The sequence below is a fragment of the Salminus brasiliensis genome, chromosome 17 (assembly GCF_030463535.1).
Source record: "Salminus brasiliensis chromosome 17, fSalBra1.hap2, whole genome shotgun sequence".
Lineage (NCBI taxonomy): Eukaryota > Metazoa > Chordata > Actinopteri > Characiformes > Bryconidae > Salminus > Salminus brasiliensis.
Genome location: NC_132894.1, coordinates 27986097 through 28006430, shown reverse-complemented (window position 1 = coordinate 28006430; position 20334 = coordinate 27986097). Strand labels below are relative to the sequence as shown.

The following is a 20334-nucleotide window of genomic DNA, read 5'->3' as shown; positions in this document are numbered from 1 at the left end:
CAGGGTGAAAGGAGGCTAACAGAGTATGCAGAGAAACAAAAGGACTAAAGTCTGGAATTATAGAACTGCGGAGTGCTCCTATATGGTCAGTGGAGCAGATGAAATACAACAAGGAATGGATTTTACTGAAGTGGCAAAGATATATGTAACCAAATATATTGCATATTGAGATTACCATACCATACCCCATACCAAACCCCATACAAAGCATTTCTCCTAACTAATAAGCAGTGTCCTTTGATGGTGCTGCTGATGCATTCCTGATAATGGGACATTCCTGATTATTACAAAATCCCATTTGTAAGACATGATTGTACTCTTTCAAACTCCCCTTGTACTTTGCCATGGATCTCTGCGTGGGAATGAGAATAGAGAGAAGCTAGGTGCTTTTAGATATATTGCTCAGGTCTTGGCCTGTCAGGGGAGCTTCATTTGGTAGATATAGACCGGCCCTCTGAGCAGGTGGTGGAACGCCTGGCCAGCCAACAGATTGCGTAATGTGGGTCAACCCCGATTCTGAGTGCTTCAAGAGCTTTTTGTAATTTATTTAGCAATTTTAGGAATGCATACGCTATTGAATAGAGCTGTTGTATAAGCAACAGCAGTCCCTTTGTTTTCTTTATATACTGAATACAGTTGGGTTTAATATCAAAAGATGAAAGAGTCGATAAAGCTAAATAATATCAGCAATTATTTCCTGAAATGTTTGAAATAATTGATTCATTGAGTATTACTCCATTATTTATATTGGCAAGAAACAAACAAACAAATCATGTGAAACAACAAAGGAATAACTACAACAAAGTATTTAGTTCAAGCAGTGTTGTGGATATTTTGCAAGAACTGTACACCGCGGTTCAAATGGTTTCTCCTGTTATAATTAAAAGAACAATAAATTCATTTCTGGGTTTTGTAACATTAAGCATTAGGCCCTGAAACAACCTGGTCAGAGCAACAATGAGGCATGTGATGTCTCCACTGGGAATCCTGGGTGGCACAACTGTCTAAGTGTTGGCTCCATCTCTAGGAGATTGCTGGCTGGATACCTGGTGACGCCTCAGCCATCCATTGCTGGGACTCCAAGACAGCATAGTTGACCTTGAGACACCACCCCCCAATCTTTATCGATTATAAGCAGGCAGTCCGTACAGATGACTGACATGGTGCATTTTAGTCGGACAGGACTAAAATCAAGGAGGAACTCTAATAATTACATTACCCCACCTTCCCATGTCAAACTGATCTCGTCCTGATAGGGCTTAGGACACACCTCTGCTGCTGTAATTTCCTCTATGGTTAAGAGATTTTTTTTCTAGACTAGCCCTACAAACTCTGTTCCATCTCCCTTGAACACTCCGTCATCATTACAAATTAGAAGCAAGCAGTTTGTTGTATTTATAGAGCAGAGTTGTCTCTGTGTCCCTGTTAGTCACAGGTCCTGTCAGTGGCCCCGGTCCCAGCAGAAATGCAACACAGGCCGTTTATAATGGCCATCGAGGCACACGGCATGATTGCATCCACAGAGCATCGTTCCAAAAGCCTTTCACCAACATGTGGACGGCTCCTAAATATAGATTCCTCTCTGTCTGTTCAGCCAAACATCCCGGCGTCTCCAGATGTTGTTGGTCTCGCAAGTTGTGCCCCCTGGTTCTTATTGTGTTTTGTTGCTGTGTGCCGTTTCTGCTGATTTGCGATGTTTTATATGTCTTTGCATGTCAGGAATCTAGACGTCTCCACATCCTGTTAATGATAAATCTGCTCTCGCTTTGAGTGAATTGTGTGCCTCAACTTATTGGTTCAAGAAAATATAAACATTTTAATTATGTTAATTGCGCTCATATGTTAATATTTTCTTCCGCACCCCCCCCCATTCACCACATGTAGGCCTAACAATTCATAGAAATGAAGTAAATTAGTTGCTGGGGGTCGAAAGTTTCCAGCGAAGATGGTCACACTTGTGGAATTACTGGAATTCCAGCTTTGTAGTTTTATTGAAGATACTCTGTAGTGTTTAACTGGCAGTTGGCTTTTTTTGGGAAGGGGTGGTCTGTAAACCATTATTATTTGCAGACTTTTGTTGCACTATGAAAATTACTTCTAGGATTTCGCATGGGAATAGATAAAACAAAGCGGATGAGACCAAGCACGAAAAGCATCTTGTGGTCAAAGCAGCCCCCAGCAAACTAAATAACCACAGATGAGGAATGTTCCAAATTAAAAAAGGGGAAAAAATGTGCCCTCCTCTTCCTCCCCAAACATATTTACAACTTTTGTCTCCAAAGGTGTTTTCAATCTCGGAGGAACTGGGCCAGCTCTGCTCTTTCGCCTGCTATTTTGAACCTTTGCACGACTGTTTAGCTTATTGAAAACTCTCGTCATCTGAAACGCGCTCATTATTCAGTGCTTAGATCTGCCAGAGACCGTCAACAGGATGGGGATAAAGAGTGGAGACCCATAAGCTCCGTGACCAAGTGCAATCTCATGAATCATGATGAGATGAGATTTGTCCACTACGGCTAACAGCCATTACAAACAACCTACAGGGCTACTCAGCGTCGCATAAACAGTGACATTTGCCTGGCCTTAGTCATGAGAGGGATCTCTTTCTTTCTCTTAACTGATCAAATTAATTTTTTTTTTACTTTCCTGTTCTTCTTAATTATTCACTCGTTTCCCATTTTCGAGTCTGAGTGGACCGTGCTGTCGACAACTGATGCATCACTGTCTGAATGTTTGAATGTGATTTTATCAATGTGTATTTTATAGAATTTAAATATTAAGCACACAACTTCATCAAAAGCGTCCTAGAACTGATTGTACATCATTCCGGGCACTGTTCCCCAGCCCAGTTTTGGTACTGTGGTAATTTGGTCTTCTTGTACTTTAGTTTTGTTTGTGTGTCATTTTCGTGCTTTAGTGAAACGCATGTGTATGTTCAAAGTGTGTTCGGTCAGAATTAACACACCTTACCAATACCATTTAACATAATTTTTTAATCTTTTGGTTTTGTTTATTTGCATTCACTTCTAACTGTATTTTTGTTATGTTAGCATTTTCAGGGAATGCTTGGCTCCACACACCTGTACACAAGTACGTTATCATTTATAAAATTCATATTGAGGTCAATAATGTATGTTCCTTTTGTAGGAATTCCTACAAATTACATGTGTTCAAAAATCTGACTAGGTATTGCAGTGCCCAGACTTTTATCTACAATAGCAAAGTTATTTTCCTTTTTTCTCCCAATTTGGTACTGCCTGTTAACCCACTTATCCGTAGTTTCTCCTAGCACTAGCAAGGCTCCCAACACACACAGGAGGGTAAGGGTAAAGACTGAGGTCTTTTCAAACTTGGCCACATTGCCAGGCAGCAGACATGCTCGGCCTTGCCCTCGCCACTAATAATATTACAGTTGATTCATGTTTTTGAGTTTGTTTGTTTATTTCCTGTCGTAATGATTTGGCACATTTACCTTCTAATCACTGACATCATTGGGATGATCAGTCATATGTTGTGGACACTTGTGTTTTGCACAGATATGGTTTTCATAACATTTCTCCATAGTGACTTCATTCCAGTTTTGAGCGAAGAGCGCTCCATATACCATATGTCTCAAATTATGCTATTTAAGACACAGTCTGTTTAAATGACATTGTTGTCATTCAGCCTAATTCACTGATTTATTGAAATGCCAAAGTATGAAGTTTTATGACCTAGAAGTGTCTTTCTGGTAAATCCCCAAAGCGTAGGTTGAGTGAATGCCCAGTTGGAATTCAATGCTCTGAAGCTCCACAATATGAAATTTAAATTTACAACCAAATGTCATACTGGAAGATGTTAAATTGCATTATTGATTTTGAGGAATGATTGGAATTCCTTCATAGATGAGCACTGATTTATTAAGTGCAGTGCTTGAACTGGTTGGCCTGTTTGTTATCGTAGTTTTTCATAGGTTTTCATGGTCATTCAGATATAGTTTACTTAAACAGCAGTACAGGAAAGTACTGAGGCTAACCGCTCCTTCCAGAACAATGATCTCAAACATTGTCCCTTCACTGGCAACGTGCACACTGCTAGATACAGAGCCCTAATACAGAGCCTATTAGTTATATACACAAGGGTAGGAGTCATGCATTGCTCAGAGTCTCAGAGTTCAAGTCTGAAAAAGCAACGTTACTCAATTACTACCAGACCGCAAACACCAGTCTGTCTTTACATGCCTTTGTCTTGTCTCCATGAAAACATTTGTGTACTTGATTAAAAAAACAGCTCAGTGTTATTCATGTAGCTTGTGGTCCTTAGCTGAACTCTGTGTTTGATTTTTAAACGTCTTTGGTGTGTAACTTTACATCATTTGAACTTTGGTTTTGCAGGAACAGCCTCAGTCCTCAGTGGGTCCTGTTCTTTCTCTCGGAGCTGTGTAGTCTTTGTTAATGGCCCAAAGTGAAGTTTAACGTGAGGTTGTTTGATACGTAAAGGCCAGTGGAGTGTATCCTGTGGCAGTGAACTTCACAGAGGCCTGCTAAATGGAATAGCCAAAGCCCAGTTGACCTTATAAAAGGGAAAATAAGGTTGGATGTTGTCTTGAGAAAAATGGATGACCACTACTATTAAACATACATTACTGTGCAAAAGTCAGAGACCACTCCTTATTTACTTGCCTTTCAGGTAAAACAGTCAGTATTAATTGTGTCCACACTTTACCTTACGTTCTTTTACATTTACGCGAGTAGCATTCAGCTGACACTCTTATCCAGAGCAACTTGCAAGGTTATTTGTATTTCAGAGTTGGGCCAGGAGTAGAGATGCGCCGATCTGACATTTTCTGTTCTGATATCTAATATTGATACCTGATGCTGATATGTCATTGTTGAATTAATAAACCTTGTATCTCACCATGTGGGAGAGACACCAAGGCACGAAGATTGACTTTATCATCACTTTATTAACTTTGTAAAATAAACCATAAGAAATTAACTGACATAAATAAACTGAATTGTTGTTTGTCACAAAATTTAGTGTCAAAAAAAAAAATCCTAATGTTGTTAGCATTAGGCCTGATATCTGGTCCTAGTATGAGATTGGTGCATCCCTGGTAAGAAGACTCTTAATGATGTGGTAGCTCACTGGTAGGTTGTGCTGTTATCCATTGCACCGCACCACTCGCTTCAAAGTGTCCACCGGAAATCTGCAGGAAGGTTTTTCTTCCCCATTGCCTCAAGTTGGAGCATTTTCAGTTTCTTACCACCCAAGTAATTCCAAATCCAGTCAAGGATGTTGAGGTCCGGACTCCAGTAGCCGGTTATCTATGTGATTCATGTTCTGCAGATGTTACTCTTTTTGTTTGTTTGCTTTTCTGACTAAGAGCTTCTTGATCAGCTTCACATCCTTTCAGATCCAGCGTTGACTTGTCTTCTCACAGTGAAAGGATGCACAGAAAGATCTGAAGCAAAAGTGAAGCTTGATTTTTTTATTTTTTTATTTTTTTCTCCCCTTTTTTAAAGATAAGGGCTGTTTATCAGATCTTGCAGGGTTGTTGGAGGTCCCATTTTCTTTGTCTTTTGCTCACAGTTTGAACTTCACTCTTGGAATCTGAGTTTTCACTTTTTGTCTTTTGACCTTTTCCTTCCTCCATGCAAAAACATTGTCCTGTATCTAATTTCCTTAAAAAATGATTATTGTTTTTAAACCCATGGGATATGTGCGTAAGTAACATTGGGGGAATGATGAGCACAGTTGTGTTCTAAGGACTAACGGTAAGTGAGGATGTTGATGGATGAAGGCAATCAGCTGTGACTGTAGAAACTTTTCTCTTTAACTGTTTTTCCTGCGTGTAACAGGTATGGCTGGGTTCTTGTCCTGACATGCTTCCCTCTAGACAGCAGCTCGTACCTGCCTACTTTAGCAACAGCCTCAGGCAAGTCATTCAAGGCTCACTGTGGTTTTGGATCATAAAAACTGACTGACTGGCACACGAGTCATGTTTATTGACACCCAGGTACAAACAGCCAGCCCATGCTCTTCACCGAAACCTGGACTAGCCTTAGGCCGTGTGCCAAGCATCCCATGGAAACGAGGCACAACAGAAGGCAAGCATTCGTGTGTTTCTAAGAGCCCTAAGACACGAGAGGAGTTTGATGGATGTCAGCTTCTCCTCAGGACACTGTTTCTGTGTTTTATGCTTACGTTAGCCTACAAGTCCACTTCTGTGTCAACAGGCTGGGACTGAGACAGATTTATTGACGCCTCCTCAAGCACTGTGGCTTTGAGGTTTCAGCCTGCAGTGCCTTTAAGCTTCTAAACTGAAACCTGGTTTTATTTTTTACTGACCATCTAAAGTGAATTAATATAGCTCCTGACTCATGGGCTTGAAATAAAACACTTCCCTTTTCCCCTAGAAGACAAACGCCAATGTATGTTTTACCTCATATTTTAGGAGTCCTTTACCAAATTCTGATTCCGGTTGATCAATTCGCAACAAAGAAATTATGAGATGTTATATGATTTGTTTTCTGCCACATCACCATCCCCTACATGAACTTCTGCTTATAGCAGTGTATTATTTTCATTTTTGAAAAACTTACTTAAGGGACTCCAAGTAAGGCACTGCCGCTATGATCCGAGGATTGCTGGTTCAAATACCTTCAGGAGCCCAAGAGTCCAAGAGAGCACAATTGGCCTAGCTCTGTCAGGGGTGGGTGGATGGCACTTCCTCCCCAAGTTACTCCTCCTGTGATGTTGGTTAACCACGATGGGGAGCCGTGCTGGCTAACTAGTGACGCTGCATTGGCAGCAGTTCGAAAAGAGGTGGGCTTTACATGTGTTGGATGAGACGTGCTAGTCTTCATCCTCCTGGTGTTGGAGTATAATAGTGATGAGGTGGCCTTTCATGTTTGTTTTTTTAATTCTCTTGAAATCCAGTCACAGCTCAATTAATAGAGTGTACTAGAAGATAATTAGTCTAATGATGACCAAAAGGATGCAAAGACACATTCTTTGAAGTCTCACTCCAGTCACTGACAGTAAAACTGATGGAATCCTCTTATGCCTGCTTTGTTTTGCGAGGACTGTGATGAAACGCAACATTCCTTTTTGGGGCCCGACATCCTTCAATGAAGGAATTTGACCTCTCAGCACGGGGCAGATTGTAAACGTTTGTGTCATCTCGCTTGTCTGCCGACTTTGACTTCTTGAACTGCTCTCTTCCCTCCCGATTCCCTGTTGTAATCTGGAATGTGGCACGCACTTCCGGGAAGGAGGCCGAGAGTTATTCCGAAAATGTGTAAACAGTTGTTACATGGTCTGTGCAGCATTGGCTGTCTGTCCAGTCGAGCCCCTTTGTCCCCCACCCCCCACCCCCCTGCTTAATTTGGGGACAGAGGGCCACTGGATTGTGTTTCAAGTAATCTCCTACCCCAGGACGCCTATATCGAGCTTATGATTTAATGAACAGTTTGAGTGCCAGCGTCCACCGTCAGTGCTTGCTGACCCCCCTGGTGGTAAGCTGGAGTCATGGTCGCTGGGCAGCTAACGTGGCCCATGCCGATATGCCTTGCAGCACGTTGTTTCATTTAGTGTTTGTTAAACAAGAAAAAATGAAACCCAAAACAGTGCATTCCAACTGCCAGGATGCCTTCTGAGGGAGAATGGAATCATGTGTTTGTCAGGAAGATGTGCACATGAGTAATGAGAAATCCAACGCCCCCGAGGAAGTGGCGAGGCCCCTCACACAATCAGCCTGCTTCACCATGAGCTCATCAGGAAGTTAGCGAGGAAGCCTTCGCCACCAGGTTTAAAACCGCTCATTGACTTTGGAAACCGAATCTCTTACTTCAGCGCTGGCATTGCTGCTGCTTGTGCACAGAAACGTGACATGACAAACAGCTGTCTTCGGTCGTCTTGCTGATTTAGAAGATGCCCTTTCTTTGGCGGTTCTTCATTGGCTCCTCTTTCCCCATTTCATCTATAATTTGCGAAGACCAGAAATATGTTATTGCAAAAAACGCACACGCTCACTTGCCTCCTCCGCACACAATGCTAGTTATAAATAAACCAAGTGTGCGACCACTCAGACGCTTTACTTCAGTGCTGAAGTATGCTGTGTTTGAATTGCATGGTGACTGCAAGCAAAGCATGACCAAACAGAAAGACAGGGAGCTCGTCCATACTTCGTCCTGTTATTTCCTGCCCCTGTCATTGCAGGCTGCCGAAGGGAAACACTGTCACAACCTCACGCCAGTTTTCCTGACTCAGAGCAAGCCAACGAGCTCCATTCAACACTTGCTGGCACACGATAACAAACGAGTCTCTGGCATGACCACTCGCATGTCCAGGAGCTTTGTTTTTGTCTGAGATCTCGGTCTCACTGGGTACTGACCTTTTCTGTGCTTCATCGGAGTAGATAAAAAACCTGCATCTAGAACTTACGAAGAGTCTAGCTTAGAGTACACACATTTTCACCTTTGGGACGCTCACCATTGTAATATGACGCAGCCGGACAGATGTGTTGGTGATATTTCCCATATTTCCAAGGTCTAGCATGTTGTTCAACATATTTTAACTAACTTCAAAATTAAACCATAAAAAAGACCATTTGGCAGGTATGTGCTCATCCTTGGTTTTTGCTTGTTTTTTCTTGGTTATGCAAGTTTGGCCATGGCTTCTTCCCAACCTTGCCACACATTCAGAAGCCTCCCCTGATGTCTACAAACGTTATAGTCCACTATTGCCTCTTATGTGTAGCATTTATGACACAAAGTTGTCTAGCAGCTGACCCTGAGGGAGACCCTGAGTACTTGAGTACCCTAGAATGGCCAACTGTGTTTTCCTTGGCATAGTTGTGTCCTTTTTTTAAATTTATATATAATAAACTGCTAGCCTCTTCTAGCTATAGGAATTATGAGTTGCTGCAAGTACCAGGACTTGTGACCATGGTAGTTGAGCTCAAACTCTGCACATGACGACGCAAAAGCTGGGGGTGAGCAAGTGAGGAACCACGCTAGCCTAAGAGCTAATGCTAGGCAACCGGCTTTTAACATCTAATGTCTTCATCGTCCGATCCCTCGAAAATTTTACTGCGCTGCCTCGGCTGACTACCAAACTGCAGCTGAACACACATCAGAGGAGAGAAAGCCAAACCCAGGGAAGTGAGTAGGTGCCTTGTTTGATTAGTATGTCTTTAAACATGTTAGATCGAGGCCACAAATATGTAATATATTAGCCTCATTCATCTGTAAATATATATAGTCTGAACACTAGATACTAGTTTTTAAGGCCAACCCCAATTTTGAGCCTTTTACCTAGTCCTTTTTGTGTTTTCCCTGTATATATTTTAAGCATTCTTTGGCAAGCATTTCAAGCATTAGTGGAATCTCCTAACTTAAAGCTCTGTCTGGTCAGTTTGTAATTAGAGGGTGTGCAAAACTCCCCGCTTGTCTGTTTGGATTTGTTGGACCTGTTGACCAGGACTCCCCTGTTCAGTGTCGTAGTCAGGTGATTTTAATAGCCTTTGACAATAATTCCAAAATAACACTTCTTTGAAGACTGAACAGCCTTGCTACTGTCTCCTGCCTATTTTGGTCCAGTTTGTTTTTGTCACTTTAAGGACAGAGCACCTGCTGTCGCTGCTAGAGAAAAACAGACCTATAGTAAAGCTATAGGCCTAGGTCAGTGACTGTTGTGTACTAGTCATCTATTGTTTAGAGAGCACAGGGGAAGCCCAGTCACTTCCAGTTAGAATGAGGGTTCACTTTCTCCTTCCTGGCCCAGCACTGGAGTGGCAGGGCCTCGTGACTGCTGCTGTTGTCGGTTCTGTCCAACTCGCGGTATGAAGAGCTTTGTTTTGTCAGGTGAAGAACACAAACGGACAGAAGAAAGCTTACTGATTGGAGGGAGTGCAGAAGAGCTTGAGTAAAGCTCTCAACAGGCCACAGGAAGCACCTGTCCACTAAAGTGTTATCGCTGGTCGCAGGCAGGGGGCTGAGGTGACGCAGGTCGGTATTGTGATTCGCTTTGGCCCAGGACAAAAGTGTTTACACTCGACTGGTCACAGCGTACAGAGCTCTTTTAAAGAGATTTTCAGTTGTTGTGCTGCTCATTTCACAAGCATATGTTTCTGGAAAACCCTGTTTTTTTTTTAGGTACCACTGTATCTGAGACGTTTCAGGAATGTATGTCTATGAGAACAATAGAAGAGAAGGTGTTTTAGTCGCTATTGTTCACTTGTTCATTTGTTTCTAATATGGTCAAATGAAATCCAATCTTATTTGTTTCTCATGAACCCATAAAGAGTATCTATCAGAACTTCCTGGAGACTTCCCGAAGTTTCATCCGTCTCGATAGGTATTGTTTCCCCACTTAATTACTGGAACTAGAACCGAAAGCATGAGCGTATTCCCAAATCCCTGAAGATTTCTGGATGTTTGCTTGTACATGACATTCACATTGAAGTACTCAAGGCTAAGCATGTGGGGAACTGTCTGTGTGCTTTTAATTTATATCATGTTTTTTAAAAAGACCCAACTATTTGCCTCAAGTGAAGAAATCTCCCCAAAGGACCGTGCAAGACTAGAGCTAGGCAGACACAGCTGTATGAGCTACACATCGGAATATGCATGGCTTAAATAATTGACACGTTATGCTAACTCGCCAAATTGGAGATACGGCCATCCACCGCTTATCTAAATTGCTTACATATTTGGAGCATCATCAGCAAGCCAAGTCCGAGGCTTTGAAAGTCTCCGTTTTCAGTTTTGGTGTCTCCATGTTACTCACCCCCTAGGGCCTGTGGCGAATTATAGACATCCTTCTTGACCTTCTAAAAATACCAGTCCCTAAAATGAACCATGTGTGTGGGATTGCATAACCCACGCCAGCAGAATTTCCCCAGCAGTACTGTGCATGCGACAATACTCTGCCAAAACATATACAGTTTGGCTGTGGAGTCCAAAATATGGTTAACATCACTTTCCTGTCTGAACTCCGCAACATGGAACTGCTTTGTCTAGATTACACGCAGGACCCTCACCGTTTGCTCTCACTGTGACACAGTGCAGCCATGCCAGAGAGTAGTTTTTCCCCACTACGTTCTTTAGGTTTGACCCCCGTAAGATGTTTTCAGGAAGTGTTTTTACTCCGGGAGTTTGCAGGCGCTTCCTCCAGCTCCTCGCGTTCGTGCTCACGCCTATGAATAGAGTCTCCATCTTGGCTCGGCCAAGGACTTCCTATCTCGGCCCTGGTGTAGACCCTGGACCTAGCTGACCGAAATAGACCACCCCCATGTCTGGAGTGTAGCATCAGACGTGATAAAAGACCTGCTGTTGGCCAGAGACCTGCAGTGCTGCCCAGACCTTCTGCAACACTCCTTTTCCTCCTCTTTCATTTATGTCATTGTCTTGTCTTCCTGAGATCTGCTGCTGCTGTTCCAGTATAGGGTTTTTTTTATGTATTTTTGTTTTTTACATGAAACTCTGTCAGTATCATCCCTAAATATACCCAACCCTGTAAATACAAAATCTGAAAACTGAAGTGTGCCTCATTTGATTGATGGAAGGACTTACTCATTTATTTGGTCCTCTTTCCTTTTATCATGTCTCCTTCTGTCTCTGTGCAACTCGCTGAATTGCTGGTGAAATAATTTCTTGTAAATCGCAGGAAAGCACTTAAAAAAGGTTTACCTTCTAAAAGGAAGTGAGAAAAGAGGAAATGAGAAAAAATGAGACGCAAGAAAGTTATTCGCAGCACACAGCCCACACTCGATTGCTCTTGCGTTTCATACAGACTGGCGATGTTCTCTTTGTCCTCTGGTCGGGACAATGATCCCACGCCATTTATGGCCGTCATTAAACAGAAAGGCATGAGCAGAGTAACAGAATAGCGCAGACGGCAGATGAGGGTCTAATTTGGTTGTCCTGTTCTTCATGCTTGCTCCGCTGTGCCGATTCTTAGCAGGTCAAGCCGCAGATCTAATGTCGCTTTTTGTGCAGCAAGGGACGTGCCTCTTGCTGCCCTCATGACGAGGAACCCTCTCCGACAAGGCAGAAATGTTGCCAAGCCTATTGACATCACAAACACTGAAACACTGGAACACTTTGAGTGCCGTTGTCACTTGACTGGGAGCTAATTTGAGCACAGGGTCTGTCCTCTCGCTGTGATGTGATGTGATTCAGCTGCTCCTAGAGGTTAGCTGCACTGTTATGAGCATTCTTTTGCTGGTCACCCTGTACTTTGTACAGAGGTTAGTCATGAGCGTACAGTAGCTGGGGTCTTATCTTATCAGGGACTTTGTTTTTAGCATCACGTCTGCCCCTCTGCTCTTTCTCCGAGTGCCTCGTTAGCCATCACAGGTCCTCCCTACGTGTGCGCAGTCATGCAGGACAGCTTCAGATTGTTCAGGTGTTTTGATCACTCCAGTGACCTCCAGTCCTTTTGAGGCGAATGTGATCAAACACGCCGAAAGCTAAACTGTTCACTGCAAGTTTAATATTATGACTCCGGCTCTGATGACGACCCGTGGCGGGGTTCCGACTTCATTGTTGCCTGTCTGTTTGGATCAGTCAAGCTTGGGCTTCTGGCTGTGGGAAGCGTCCTACTCTAGAGTCCACCAGGAATTGCCCTCACCCTAGAGACTTCTCAAATGGCCCTAGCTGCCAAGTCTAAGCTAATATTTACTGTAAAAGAACACACTGATGTTTTAGAGAGAGATTGCTGTAATGTTCATCAGGAGAGGCATGTAAGAAGATCTACCGTCATGGTTGTTGCCTAGATGTTATTTCTTGTGAATTACACCCAAGCACGTGCGGGTCCCAAACTGATGCTTCGTCTTCGAGTGATTGAGCTCAGGCCAGAACTCAGAACTCAGAACTCAGAACTCATTTCTCCATGGAACATTTGGCCAGTCAAATCATAACAGTTCAGAGAAGTGGGTTGTTGATATGGCTTTAGCCAAATGCGCTACTCACTCTTCACTGTCCCCGGCCCCATTGTGTAGTCGGCAAGGAAATTTGTTACATGCTTTGCATATTTTTGTATTTTTCCGTAATTTTCCTGGCACCTGTCCCAATCTGATGATGGAAGGGGGAGCATCCCGATCTTCCCCTTCTGCCTTCCAGCGTTGCAGATATCCTGCCTGCTATTGTGTCTACTGCTGGTGGGTGACATCCTGGTTCAAGCCCACAGGTCACTGTAACCACTCTTTCGCTTTCTTTTCCTCTCTTTCTGTTTCCCCTCTTCCCCTTCCCTCTTCCGAGCACGCTGCTAAATTGTTCCTAGTGGAATGACAATTCCATGTAAACCTGATAAAGCTAACATAATGTCAGGTTGTTGTTCCTTTTGACTCAAGCTTTCTTTTCATATCTCTCGTCCTCTCCTGCTCCTGCGTCATCTGTCCTGCTCTTCCTCTCCCTCCTGTTTCTCCTACTGGTCTGTTGTTTGCAGTCTAAACACTGCACTTATGCCAGGCCACAGTGGGTGCTGGCACTACCTTCCGCACATTTAGCTTCCTCATTGCCTGGCCTCCCGGACTCATTCACTCCTCCTCCCCAATCTGTCACTCTGCAGGACATGCCTTTTATCACCTACTCTGGGAACTGCTCTATTGTGTAATGTCTGTTTTTTTGCAGTTTGAATCTCAACTGGACGAATTTGTTATTCTTGACTTATTAGCCTGACCTTTGAGCTTTATCAGCCAGTGGTGGCACGAGATAGACGTAGTTGCATTCACCTCAGGACAAGGCCGCTACATCATGTTTCTTGATGGATTTCCCTGGCTCAGACAGTCCGAAGGGCATGTTTAGAGTGAGCAGCAAGTAAAGCGAATTGGTGCCATTTCCTGTTCTCTGATGAGAGGATGTAGTAGCTGAAGGAGGACATCCTGCTCAGGTCTCCGAAATAATAAACGCATTACCACCTTTTACGCTTATGAGTTACCAGCACCTTGGCGATCTGGGCCAATACTTCCAAAACTCCCTCCTTGCATCTTTTTCCAGTAATAACTCTGGGTAAAAAAACTGGAAATGAAGCTTGGTTTGTATGTCCATACATGTCGTCTCCTTTCAGCCAAATTCACAGTTTTAAGTGATGACCATTTCATTCCCATAAATATTGTATTGTTTGTTTTTGTAAAGGGGGGGTGCGATCTCAAAAAGAATTCCTCCCCACCCACCAAACATTATTTGTCATTCATCGTCAATCATTATTTTATAATGATCAGGTGCCTGTGTAAATCTGGCTTAGTATTACCACATGTGGACTTGAATTTTGCACATAAATCATGCATCAATTATAGTTGTTAGCATCTAACCCAGTAGGCACTGGACATCAGTGTGCTGTCAGAAAGACGTTGTACAGACGCTGAATTTTGGTCAGAAATCAAATGTGCTTATCCTTCAAATATCAAAACTAGCTTGACTAAGTTTAGCAAACGCTGGCTTTTGGTCCACATACCTCACAACTAAATGGTGGCATTTCACATCAATATGACGTTCGGCAGCTTAACATCACGACTTAAAAATCATCATTGTAAGCTGTTGTCCCTATTCTATGTCGAATTGATGTTTGCATTAGTCGTTGTGCGGTGATGAGGACCTTGTTTGGCCCAGAATAGTAGGTGTAAAAGGTGCCGCAAATCAAAGGACTAAGGCTTGACCGTAAGAAGTTGTCTCGGTCCGGGTCAACTGAACCATGGTCCAGTCTGTTTGATCCAAAAGTCCAAATCATAAAAAAAACAATTACAGGAAGTTGAGGCAAGCTATTGGCACTTGTCAGACAACAGAAGAAGAAAGCACATAAATGGTAGCACATAAATAGAGGAGGAGACAAAATGTTTAATTAAAATTTGGTTTGATGAACATATGAAAAGCCATCTTGAAAATGCTGTCTTTTTCTCCTTTTTTGTCAGCTACAATATGATTGCTGTACGACAAGCTTTTTTTTTTTTCTTTTTTTTTTTTCCATTTCATAATATTAACAAGAAACAAAATAAATCTGTTCATTCATTTTATCCAGGAAAGTCTACCTGCTGAATTGCCAGTAGGCCAACATCAGATGTACGTCTTTCTACAAACCAATCAGTGTCAAGTAATGCAAGGTTTTTTCTTTTCAATGTAAAACCAAAAATACAAACCTTGGTTCAGACTTTGGTCCGGACTGTAAGGTGTGAAAGGGCCCCTTAGTCACCAGACGTCATAATCTCTGGTCAACCGGAAAACATCTGTTGACATTGGTGACCAGCTGGGAAGACCCTCATCTTTCATTGAGTTGTCTACAAAATATCAATAGGCAATATGAAGTGGTCTCTATATATTACTTGTGGGGTCTCTAAAGACAATTTTATACAAATTGACCTTTTGATTTTAAAATACTAAGCAACGTGTTTTTTAACAGAAAAGTCAGAATAACTATAAAACACATTTTTGGACTTTTTGATTAATTGTTGAACTCAATGAATTAAGTAATTTTTTAGCATTTACCTAATCTCACATTGCACCTGATTTTTTATTTTAATAACACTAAGGTCATCTTCTAGGTGATGAATGATGCCACCTGACCCTGCTTTAGGGCACTGGTTTCAGAACTGCTCCCCTTTTTCACAAGTTTTATCAGACATCTTAGAATTAAAATGCACACTGCCTGGCTTGTTATACGCTGTACATTTTTAAGATTGTTTGGTAAATCATAACCATATGCTTTGTGTATACGCTGTTTGACACACCATGTTTCTGCTTTTTTCTTTTTTTTCCCCCCAGTTCTGTCAGCCAGGAGGATGGAGGCTGTCTCGCGAGAGGAAGCCGCCAACCTTCTTTACAGTGGTGCTGACGGACATGGAATCAGACAGACACTACTGCTCCTGCCTGACCTTCTACGAGGCTGAAGTCAACTTGCAGGTGAGATTGGCTGACTGGAGCTGTCATTACCGTCTTGTTACCATTCATGGTTAACGTGACCTATATACATTACTGAATGTAGCTTCTGGTACCACTTATGGTTCCTCATAATGCTTATCCATGAGTTTCTTATCCTCCACAGAGTCTCAGGATCCCTTATAATGCTAGTGCATGAGATTGGTAATTAAATGGATCAGCGGTGGACAGTAACCCTGGCAGACAATCTCGCTTTATTGGCTGATGTTGTTGCTCCGGTGAATGAGGAGGTTAAGATTCAGACGTCAGTGCGTGCAGTTGTTTTGCTGGACAAAGGCTTCACTGTTTACTTGGCTTAATATTTTGTGCTCTTCATGCACAAACGTTTTTTTTTTCCTTCCCTCTCAGGAACAACTTATTTTATTTAGCAGCTCATGTCACGTGCATGATGAGGTCCAGAAGCTGCTTCAGGGCTTCAGAAAGAAAACAGTCAAATTCCAAGAGCAGTCACAGTAAATGTGAGCAGGAAAGGAAACTCTTTGGTTTGACTGGGCCATGGACAGTTGGGGTTCTTGTAAAGCTTGCCAGAGTAAACAACAGCCTATAAACTATAAAGTGACCAATGGCGTCACTGTAAATTGTGCTCATTAATGCCAAGCATTCTTAGTTGTTCATGTTTTCCCACATCCTGACAATACACATTACCTTGGAATCTCCAAAGTCCAGCTTCAGGATTCTGCATTGTGATAGTTATGACAAAGAGGCACATTGCCATGCAGTGACTCATTTCAATTGACCATGTTTCTGTTTAACTGCTTAAAAGGTTAATGAATTTACCTCGTATTGGTGAATCAGTCTTTTTAATCAGTTTACAGCAGGCGTCAGTCTGTGTGCCAGCATGTGGCTTTATTGTGGATTTCCTGTTGCCTTAAAGAGGCTGGAGTCGCACATGCCAACATAAATACGTGTAATGTAGCGGCCGCTGTGCATTTGTAGCCTGGCTCTTTTGAAGGTTATGCAACGACTTGGCCGTAGAGTGGAGCGCAGAAGCGGAGCACATTGGGCCTGGAAGCTGTGATAGCCCTCAGCTGTCGGCCGGCACAGCCTCCCTCCGTGACTTCTCGCGGGAGTTATCCTCCCGTTGTCTTTTTCAAAGAGATCCTTTAATCCTCCCCGCTTAGGCCATGTCCTCTAGTGCTGAGCTCTGCAGGCGATTAGAGAAGGAAGGCCACCCTGATGTGTGCAGCCTGTAGAGTCATCTCACACAGCATTAACAGACCCTTTTGTTTTCAGATGAATTTTTTGTTTGTTTGTTTGTTTTATGCCAAAATTTCAAGGCATTCTAATTTAAATGGATTGCTGACAACGATGGTAAACGGCAGCCTTGACTGAATTACATTACTAAGACAGGATGTTTTCCATTAGTGACTGGAAGCACTGACTGGGATGATCTGTCTCTGCAAAGTTAATCCAGTTCTAGTCCATTTCATTTTTGGATATATGTCTTTTTTTCCGCTATAGAATTCAAAACACTGAAGTAAAATTCCCTTTTATCTGATTGGAAGAAGGAGCTATGGAATGTATTTTCTCTCATAATTGAGCCAAATCCTACCAATAATGCAGAAATGTGTTTTCCATCTATGGGGGTATTTTAATCTCACGCTTCCCACAGATAAGATGCTGTGGCTCTCATGGCATGTTTTCATTGTCTGAGCAAACTCAGTGGAGTCCAATAAAGAGGTTTAGTCAGCAGGGTTTGAAAGGTGGGCACCAATATGAGCTTCTGCGCGTGTTGGAAGCTCAAATAGGACAATTGGAACCAGATTGAGAGCATCAGGCTTCAGAAATTGATCACTATAGGCTTTGTCCTTTCCTTTTTGGTGTAATATTTTTAATCTGAGGAAGAAATTGAGACACGGGTCATCAATAATAAACATAGTTATTTTCTAGATTCAGCCAATTTTGTCTCTTCGTTTGGTCTAGGTCTTGCAAATAATCCTAATTATTGTGTATTTGGTTAAGAAAATGCAGCCAACTTTTGTTCCAGTTCCCTGAGGAGCAGATCAAGATTCCAAGTGATCACGTTTTCGCCTGCAATCTAGCACATTAAAAAACAATATTTTCTTGGCCTAGCTAGTTTCAGACAATGGGCATTGTACAGGCTTTAGTTGTTCATGATGTTCTAGCTATTTTTGTACAGATTACATCTTTTGACACAGTTTTGAAGGAAATTAGATTTCTTTCCAAATACACACTGAGCCTGATTTAATTGATTAGATTTCCAGGCTCCACTATTTTAGCGCATAGCCGGTATCACAAGTCGTCGCTGGTTACAATAACATCCCCCCCCCTCAAAAACTCTGGAGACTTCACTTGGACAAAACAGTGAACAATTATACAGTTTCTAAGTCTATTCTGAGTCGAGTCTATTAATAGGCCAGCACCTGGGATACAGTTTCCCTCTTGAGTTCTTTACTTAGCCTACAGTCTTGTATCGCAAGATTCCCTGAACTTTTCCCCCATTCTAGGCCAACATTAATTCTGTCAACATGGGCTCATGCTCGTTCCTGAGAGGTATGCAGGTCCCACTGACTTAATTTACTTTGTGTTATCTTTATTGCCTGATTTCTGAGATAAAAAAGAGGAATTACTTCTGGGTGTTAACATGGACCATTTACTTTGGATCATTCCGAGTTTCAGCCGATGCCACAAATAATTTAGATCCGTGGCGCGCCGCTTTAGCGTGAGAACTCTCTGGAAGGCCGGCATTCTGTCTGCAAACTACGAGTCGGCCACGATGCGCTCGTGAGCACACTAAGCATAGGTTTTTGGGGGGTTTAACTGTAATCATATTTATGCATCGTTTCCCATTGCTCTCTCAACTTCTCAACTCCTGATGCATATCAACCCTGAGTGATGCTGAATTAACAGAAACATCCTCTGTCATCTTCCGCTGAGGAAGAAGAGGATTTAAATAGGCCTGCGTTTTAGTGATTTAGTGAATTATTTCGTACTAAAAACCATTGCCTTAGGGAACCAACAGAACATGCTGTTCTCTCTCCACAGCCTAATGGGTTTTAGCTGAACAATGCCTCTCTCATACCTGCTAATAGCACTCAAGACTGCAGGGTCTTTCCAGGGTTCTGTTTGACTAGTCCTCTAGACTTCTTTTCATCAGCTGCAAATGATTAAAACATTGGAGAGGATTTTCGAGAGGCCCGTCTTATTTAAACCCCAGACATTTAGTTTGGTTGAAGTGAGTGGTATCACCATAGCGAGATCCAAAGAAAAAGATGCGTCCTTATATGCAGAAGTTCTCAGAACAATTAGAAATCAGACGTTCCACTGTCCCCATAATCATTTACTGCCAGCATGGCCGGGTAAGGCCGGCCTAGCAAGTTCAGCCAAAGAGCAGACTGCAAAAGATGCATTAAGAAGTCTCCGACAGTCCTAAAATGTCATCACTGGAACTACAGGTAGTTCCTGCCAGTGTTGATTTCAAAGTTCATGCATCTACCATCAGAAAGAGAATGCACAAGTTTGATTTTCATGGGAATTGTGCAAGGAGGAAACCCTTGGCAAGACTACATTTGCCAGAGAACACCTAGACAAAGACCAAGACTTCTGAAACAATGTGCTTTGGACAGGGAAAGCTTGAGTTTTGCCATGCCATTTTTTTTGTACACCTGCTGACCATGTATATACACCTATCTGGGACATTGTAGTTCATCAAGGGACAGATAGGCCGGTCACAATAATTACATTATCATTTTCCTGCACAATGTATGTAACGGACCTTAATGATTTTTGCTCACTTCATATTTCCTGTTGTCTTGACTTGTATGTTTACAAAAGAAGGAAAATCAGTAATATTTTAGCCAGTCTCAGTGTTCTGCTCCTTCGGCGCTCTCCGTCGGAGGTGGGGCACAAGTCTGTTAGCAGCAGCACCATCTATCATGTATCATCATTTATATCAGTGCTGCAACAACCAATGCATTAATAACAGCAGAGCAGACTGTCACAGAACAGATCACTTTTTATTTATTTGTTTGTTTATGTAAATAAGCTGCAGACTATTGACTGGCAGTAGGAATTACCAATAACATATCTCCCAAACTATTATTAACTCTTAGGAGTCTAGGGGAATGATACATGATAGATGGTGCTGCTGCTTACAGACATGTGCCCCACCTCCAATCGAGAGCGCTGAAAGAGCAGAACACTGAGAGTAATTAAAGTAATTAAAGAAGTAATTAAGACATAACCCTAACTTTAACCCTCGAAGATAGTAGGTAAGACCACAGTAGACCATACTACTTTAGTGGCAGTTTGGTACTCAGTTTCTAGACTGATGCCAACCTGGTCAACTCATCAGCTTGATCAGATTTACTTGGATCATCTTGGATGGTCTGGTATTCAACGTTTGACCAACTGCACTAAATGGAATGGAACAGGACCAGTTACACTCTATTTATAT

The 20334-nt window shown here is 42.4% G+C and overlaps 1 protein-coding gene across 2 annotated transcripts in view; it reads left to right on the top strand.

The window, feature by feature from the left end:
- sbf2 (SET binding factor 2) overlaps nt 1-20334 on the top strand; it is a 115203-nt gene that overhangs the window by 22563 nt on the left and 72306 nt on the right. For both annotated transcript variants that reach the window (XM_072661191.1, XM_072661190.1), the window contains exon 3: nt 15744-15881. In XM_072661191.1, the coding sequence (XP_072517292.1) occupies nt 15744-15881 (138 nt within the window). The remainder of the gene's footprint in view (nt 1-15743; nt 15882-20334) is intronic.